A 7,759-nucleotide genomic window follows, 5' to 3' on the forward strand; every position below is an offset into this window, starting at 1 on the left:
ATTTAGATACATGTCTGAAACATCAAAGGAATGAAAAATATATTCACTATTTACAGAAGGGTGTTGAAAGCAGCTCACCTTGAAAGAAACTTGAATCAAGCTGCAGTCCATCTCATCCACTTCACATTTCCTTAGGGCTCCATCAAACTCCACGTTCAAGGTCTGTCCAACCCTGTATTGGGCCAATGCAGGGTTCGGCCAGACCTTCAAATATTCCTGGACAAAGGCCTTGTGTGTCTCATCAGTAAGCCCCTCAGACACGTCCTCCACTGTCACACACAAAGACAAATCACATCCGTTTATTGAAAACAGTATTAAATCATAAATAACTAAAAACACTAGTAAATATCAGTAATGAATAATATTAGTTAAGGTTACCGTTTCACTTCTGTCAGGTCTACCACTGCTTAATGCGCAGAGATTTGTTTTGTTTTGTACAATATATTATCCCTGTTTATAGAGCACTACCCAATTAATGACTGAATGAATGTAAACAATGGCTAGAAGGAGCATGTCGTTGCTGTCGGGCAGAAACCGCTTATCTCCATATTTTAACTTTTTGTGTTTTTTCGTAAAATGATGCCCTACTTGATCATACTACAGTGTCACACAAAAATATAAAGTAGCAGATCCACAAGCTCGAAACGTGCCAAGTTTTGAGCTTGCAGATCTGCTACTTTTGCTATTTTTGAATTTGAATCCTGAAAAGTAACAGTTTTGGACATAATTCGGTTAATTTGGTTTCCACAGACAGAGACAGACGATATGCTTTCAACCAGCCTTACCTGGTCATTAATTGTAAAAATGTACAGTCAAAAGCTCTGACACGAGTTCCTTTGAAAATGAGTCACCTCAAATTGAATAACGCAACACCTCGCCCAAAACAAGAGAATTAATAATGTGTCCATCTTACATGGTCGGCACACCAGGTGAAGAAGAGGTAGACCAACATAAGAGGGAGAGGAATCGTCAAAGAAGACCAGGAACCTGAAAGATGGAAACATGTCTTATGGCAAAACCTCAAACTGGATCTGAGCTAAAAACATAAAACTCTCATCTATTAGACAGAATTGGGGCCAGCCGTCTCATTGCAGGATATAAGAACTGTTCCAAAAATAAACAAATGAGCCCGGCGGTTTGACTCATATGCATATGAAGCAATAAATCCACCATAATAATAGGATTGTTCATCACCCTGATACAAATACACACACACACACACACACCACAAGGTTATAGTTTTGCATTTTTCATTAGTTTGTATATTTATTTACTTTTGACTTTGTTTTAAATTTCAGTTTAGTTTTAAAATGAATTTAAAAGTTAGTTTAGCTTATATTTTTGTAAAAAACTATTTCAGTTTTTTTTTTAATTATGTATGTGTCAGGGGCAAGATTCAACAGGGTAGGGAAAACTATGATTCATTTCATATACCCATACCCAAAATACCAGGCTTATGTACTGAATGAAATGAGAGAAGAAAACTAAGGACATTTTCTCTATGATTTTAGACACAATACAGACCCCCCGCCCAAGACACACACACAGTTAACTCAAATGTTTTTCACATCTAGTTTTATTTATTCTGTTACTGTAATTAACTGTTATAACCCTCTCTCTCACTCTCACTCTCACACACACACACACACACACACACACACACACACACACACACACACGCACCAACCTCATGCGGTTCTTTCTATTGGGGAGCTCCACCAGAATACCAGCTTGGAGCCAGGATTTTTCAGCCTCTTGATACTTGGCAACCACACGAGCACCAACGTACAGCCGTTCCAGAGCCGGTGTGTAGGAAAACGCAATGTGATGTCCAGACAACAGGGTCTTCTCTGTTCCTAAATCTACCTTGTACTTCTGCACACCATCTGTGAATGAGGAGTTGAACATGTGTTTCTTGTTAATCTTTTTCTGTTGCTTCTGTGCTGTGTGATCAATGAACCAGAAGTAGTAATTCCATTCACTTTTCCTACCCCCTGATTGTTTAAGTTTAGCTTTATAAAAACTTCAACGAGTGGTCTCAAAATCATACTTTTAGCACATTCTGCCAGTGCCAGTATATATAAACATGTGTTGGGAAAGGAAAATGAGTGGTTTGTTGCATTTGTCTATGTGCTGGAACTCTGAATTTGAGACATGTTTTGACATTGTTTCTCACCCAGAGCACAACTTCAACATCACTTAGGAGAAAAAAAAGGAATAACAGAGGAATTATTTAAGCAAATGCATGCTGAATTTCTACCCAAGCATGTTGCATCCAATTAACAGGAAATATTCCCAAATATATCTAAATCATCAAGAGTGTGTGCTGCTGAATGTATCACACCTTTTGTTATGATTTCCGTAATTTTTCCCCTTTCCCAGGAGCTGGGCTTCCTCATGGCTAAGATCTCCATGCCAACCTTTACCTCCTCGTCTGGGAGGTCGGGCGGTTTTGTGGCTACGGGGTTTGAGGCTTGTGAGATGGAGGAAACCACAAGCGCGCATGTATCTCCTGCAAGAGAGAGTGACCACAAAACTTGACTGGATTAAAACACAGCAACAGACCTTTTGACATGGGTATCGTCAATTAATTATGCAGCTGATGTGTCCTCATTTTTCACCTTTTAAATATTTTCAAAAATAGCAGATCCACAAGGCATCATCATACGATGTGTTGTGAGCTTGTAGATCGGCTAAAATAAAGCTCTGTTTGTGTGCATTTTATATTTACGTTCATTGTATAATTTAAGTAAACTATTATATTATATACACAAAATTCAAAAAGTTATGTTATTTGTTTGCTTATAAGTTATATGTTCTCAAATATATAGATAACATAAAAAAATATTAGAAAATGTTACACTATTTGACAATATATCAGTAATTTGTGGTCTAGGACTCGGGATCAGACCCAAAACTCTGGCATCCATCGGCTGGGCTCTACTGCAAAATGCCCCCTACTATCTGTCCGTCTATGTGCTTTATGAATGAGTTCACAGGGATATATCCTACTATATGTAGGTGTTGTTTACTCAGATTAGAAAAAAGGAAAACGGCATGCAGGTAAAGAGCGGCAAACAGTAAGCAGAGAAAAATGTTGTTGTAGAAAACATTGCATTAAAACCCAGAATTTACCTCCATTTAGCTTTGGCATTATCTTTGTTGTCGTGATGTTTGTCTGTGGGAAAGTCACTTTGCTTGAAGGAGTGAAGGTGATCTTCTGCTGTACGGCGCTTGTGACGTTGGTCAGTACTTGTGGCCTCACTTGTGGCATTACTTGTGGCGTCATTGTCTTGCCTCTCTTATGCTTTTCTCTCTTCTTTTTTGAGTCTGAGCCACTGTATGACCATTCACTGCCGCTGCTGTTGCTGCTTCTGCTGCTGCCGTCGCTGACGTCCTCCTTTGGTTTGTATGAGTCCTCAGAATCACAGTCACTAGGCTCATCCTCCTCTTCCTCCACCACCTTTTTCTCCTTTCTTTGTTTCAGGCGCGCCGCCCGTGGAGGGAGAGGACGGCGAATCATTTCCAGGGAGAGTTGGGAAAGGAGCACAACCGGCTTCAGTTTAAGCTGAAGAGAAGTGGATGGTTCATCTCTCTGTGGGCGTTTGTGTGAATCCTCAACCCTGCTGGTCTGTGGTCTGTGTTGTGACTTGGCAGCAGGACTGTTAGGGGTCATATCACCTAGGAAGGAGAAAAGTGTGAAAATATAAGAAATCATGCTTGAATCATGCTTTTTTTTAATGAAATCATTATGTCATCACTTGGATTATGTTAATACAATATGTTGTGACTCTTTAACTTGATTTTCTTTTCTTTTTAATGGGAGACGTTCTTGTAAATCCCACATTAGTCATTTATTCTTCATCTTTGTCTTTTTCATACATTGACATTTCTACTAAGCTAGCTTCTCTGTAATCCTTGCGCAGCTAGAATAAGATCCAAAAATGAGTCTAATAAATCAAGTGAAACTGTGCTGGCTACATCCACATAATATACTGTATAACAGAAGCGGCAAATGGTCACGTGAACATCTCATTTTTCTATTCTACTCTTTATGAACATCCAAAATACACAAGATGTATCTTAAATAAACAATACATGCATATGAAGCTATACATTTATGTTTTCACAGTGACACAACGTCCTTACTGTTGTCTGCAGCATCAGCATCATCATCATCATCATCTACTGTATCAACATCACCATCGAATCCATTCGCGACAGCTCCTTCTTCAGAGTTGATGCTGACTTGGGTTTCATCCTCTGAATCCGTGTCTTTGTACTCCATAGTCAGCAAAGTGTACAGTTCCTTCATGCTAGCTTCACATTCTTCCACAGACCTGCCAGGCACAATCAGCAATTTATATTTTCTCCCATATGTTGTATCCAAATATATAACTTTTTGTCAGTATAGTTGCTGTCGGGCAGAAACCTCGTCTCACATCTCCATATTCAACTTTCTATGTTTTTTCATAAATGTATGGCATGCCCTACTTCGTTATAATAGTGTCACACAACAGTATGACATATACAAGCTCACAAAGCGGTGCATGGTAGGCTTTTTATTGTTTTTTTATTGAAAGTGACGGTTGTTAAAGGGATATTTCACTTTCAAAAAAGCTTTGGGTCATTTTATCGTCTACTCAGGCTTTTGTGAGCCCCCAGACCGTTTTTAAGTTGCTTGATTCAGTATTTAGATATTTCATATTCATTTTATCAGACGCGTCCCCTTCCTATACAAACCCATATAACTTATATATTTTTTAACATGTTAGATTCATCAAAAACACCCGTCCTTGGTTCTGGTGACTCACCCTGCCCTCCTAATACGTGAGGGGGCCGTGTTTTTTCGATAACCTTTTTCATATATTTTTAGGGGCAGGGTGAGTCACCAGAACCAAGGATGGTGTTTTTGATGAATCTAACATGTTAAAAATGGAGTTTGAAGTTATAATGGGTTTGTATAGGAAGGGGGCGTGTCTGATAACATGAATATCAAAAATCTAAATACTGAATCAAGCAACTTAAAAACTGTCAGGGGGGCTCACAAAAGCCTGAGTATACGATAAAATGACCCAAAGTTTTTTTAGAAGTGAAATATCCCTCCGTCCGTCTGTGGGTTTTATACATTTTGAACCAATGACAAGTATAAACAGGAGCTTGTTTATACAAAAGTACAAACAAACCATTTCCTGAAAAGTAACTGTTTTTGACATATGAGGTTTCCACCCAACAGCGACCATATATATTGAATGTACTGTACATACTGTGTGTGTGTGTGTGTGTGTGTGTGTGTGTGTGTGTGTGTGTGTGTGTGTGTGTGTGTGTGTGTGTGTGTGTGTGTGTGTGTGTGTGTGTGTGTCAAGGCACTCACTGGCAGAGATCTTGGAAGGCTGTCAACCGCCGATCTCTCCTCTCAGTCAGGGACTGGAAGCTGCTGTTCTGCACTGTTCCTGGGTTCAACAGCTCCCTCTGTTTCTCCTTCACCATCTTTTGGATGTATTTACGCATCTCCTCTCGAGTCATCACCAACTTCTCCTCATCACTGTCCATCATGACTGTAACAAGGCTAGCACCTCCTATTCCACGGTGCCTCCAGCTGTTGCGGATGCTGCTCAGTGAAATAATCCCAATCTGTGGCACTGGATACGTTTAAAACTGGACACACACACACAGCACACACACACACACACACACACACACACACACACACACGTTATACACTTTTATTGCTTGTTTTTCAGTTTCTATGTTTTAGCCATTTTTCACAATTGCTCTCTTATCCAGAGTGACTTACAATGTTTAAGATAAGTAAATGGCATGAAAAAACGACAGGGTAAATGGTAAAGTAAATAGAGAGTGCAAAGAAGAACAATTTGGTGCTAACTGGGATACCAGGATAACAAAATGATAACAATCTAGTTAACATTCATAGCAATTGTGGTCATGCAAAAAGAATATGTTTATCTAAATGACAGTGGTGTAAAGAAACTAAGTACATTTACCCAAGTACTGTACTTAAGTAAAATGTTTAGGTATTTTTTACTTTACTAGAGTATTTCCAATTTTAAATGTTTCCATTACATCTCAGAGACAAATATTGTACTTTTACTCCACTAGAATTATTTGAAAACTTTAGTTACTAGATACTTTGTAGATTGTTATTACAAAAGTAAACACCCTAATATCTGCATAGCATAACTAGCATCTATCAAAGCTAAGGGAAATAGGTCACAACAACATGTGCACATTTCAACAAAAGACAGGAAAACCTCAAGGGTTTTGCACCATACATGTATCTACCATCACACTCACCGACATATTTGCACCATAACACCTTCCTTTCTCAATGAATTAGCAGCTTGCGGCTAATAAACCACCCCGATGTTACCTTTGTTTATCGAACAACTTTAAAACACTACTCTAGTCAAATAAAAATGAACTTTTCAGAAGAAACCGTGGTTGTTTTTGTAGAGTTGTTGCTTAGCCACTGGAGCATGCTAAATAAAAGGAAGTGGACACGGCAGAGCGCGAGACTTCTTCTTCTGCTTCTTCTTATCGTCCATTTCCGCCAGGTGTGGGCACCAGCGATACAACACTGCCTCTAGCGACGGCGTCTTCACAGGCAAAACTGAATGTAACAAGACATGACATGACATGCAGTGGTGGAAAAGGTAGGCCTACTCTCGTTTTTTACTTTAAAGTAAAAGTATCAATACTGCAATGTAGAACTACTCTATAAGTAAAAGTCCGGAATTCAAAATGTACTTGAGTTAAAGTACAACGCTGTTTATATCAAAATGTAAGTACCAAAAGTTAAGTACTCAGTCAATATGCTTTCAAAATGTCTAAAATGTCAAAAGATCTTTGAAAATAGCAGATCTACAATCTCACAACGCAGTTATAACAATTATGACCCTATCATTTTTAGTATATAGGGTATAGGGCTGAAGTGGTTAATGTATGTTTTGTAATAATAATCAAAATCAACAAACAAAGTAACTAGTAACTAAAGTTTTCAAATATTTGTAGTGGTGTAAAAGGTTGAATATGAATGTAAATGAATTGAATATCTGAGATGTAATGGAGTAGAAGTACAAGTATTGAAAAAAGTAAAAGTACCTCAAAATTGCTCTTAAGTACAGTACTTGAGTAAATGTACTTGGTTACTTTACACCACTGATGACATGACATGTAATGTAATGTGTCATATATTGACAGCTTGGCCACCGATAGGCCAACTTAATCAGCACCCAAAAACTGTCATGACTCATGCGTCTTTGTCTGCCCAAGTATTTCTTGCCAAAAATCGATGCATTTATGTAAATAAATTGTATAGTATTATTATTATATTATTATTGTTTATAATATATCAAATTGATGTGTTAGATTACCTGTTGCACCCATACTTCTCCCAATATGGATATCACCTTGCTTTCCCTGAGATCGATATCAATATCATCCAAGTGAAGGTAGAAGGTATTAGATAAACTAGCAATTTGTTGCTACCGTACTTGCATCATGAGGCAAAGGTAAATTTGAGTTTTGAATTTTTAGTTTTAAAAATAACCCGCCCTGGGCCTTGTGGGGAAATACAATTAGCACCTATCTGAGCTGCACCTATATGTCGTACTGTAGGCTAATAGATTAGGCCAATCTTCTTTCAGATTAGAATCAGTATGTTTCAACTTCACTCTTTTTGCAGTCTAAAAATAACATTAGAATATAATTCCAGAATGTCATAAAAAACACTGCTTCT

The 7,759-nt window shown here is 38.2% G+C and overlaps 1 protein-coding gene across 2 annotated transcripts in view; it reads right to left on the reverse strand.

Moving 5' to 3' along the window:
• Positions 1–6,495, reverse strand: part of LOC311062105 (histone-lysine N-methyltransferase SETDB1-A-like) — a 20,087-nt gene extending 13,592 nt beyond the window's left edge. For both annotated transcript variants that reach the window (XR_014602466.1, XM_084080911.1), the window contains exons 1-8: positions 6,316–6,495; positions 5,375–5,658; positions 4,150–4,340; positions 3,136–3,681; positions 2,345–2,512; positions 1,688–1,886; positions 914–987; positions 79–269 (exon numbers count right to left, since the gene is read on the reverse strand). Coding sequence is in view for 1 of the 2 variants with exons in the window: in XM_084080911.1 (XP_083937037.1) it covers positions 79–269; positions 914–987; positions 1,688–1,886; positions 2,345–2,512; positions 3,136–3,681; positions 4,150–4,340; positions 5,375–5,556 (1,551 nt within the window). In the remaining variant the exon portion in view is untranslated. The remainder of the gene's footprint in view (positions 1–78; positions 270–913; positions 988–1,687; positions 1,887–2,344; positions 2,513–3,135; positions 3,682–4,149; positions 4,341–5,374; positions 5,659–6,315) is intronic.
• Positions 6,496–7,759: the final 1,264 nt, after the last annotated feature.

The sequence above is a fragment of the Gymnoscopelus microlampas genome (assembly GCF_963454915.1).
Source record: "Gymnoscopelus microlampas genome assembly, chromosome: 15".
Taxonomy (NCBI): Eukaryota; Metazoa; Chordata; class Actinopteri; order Myctophiformes; family Myctophidae; genus Gymnoscopelus; species Gymnoscopelus microlampas.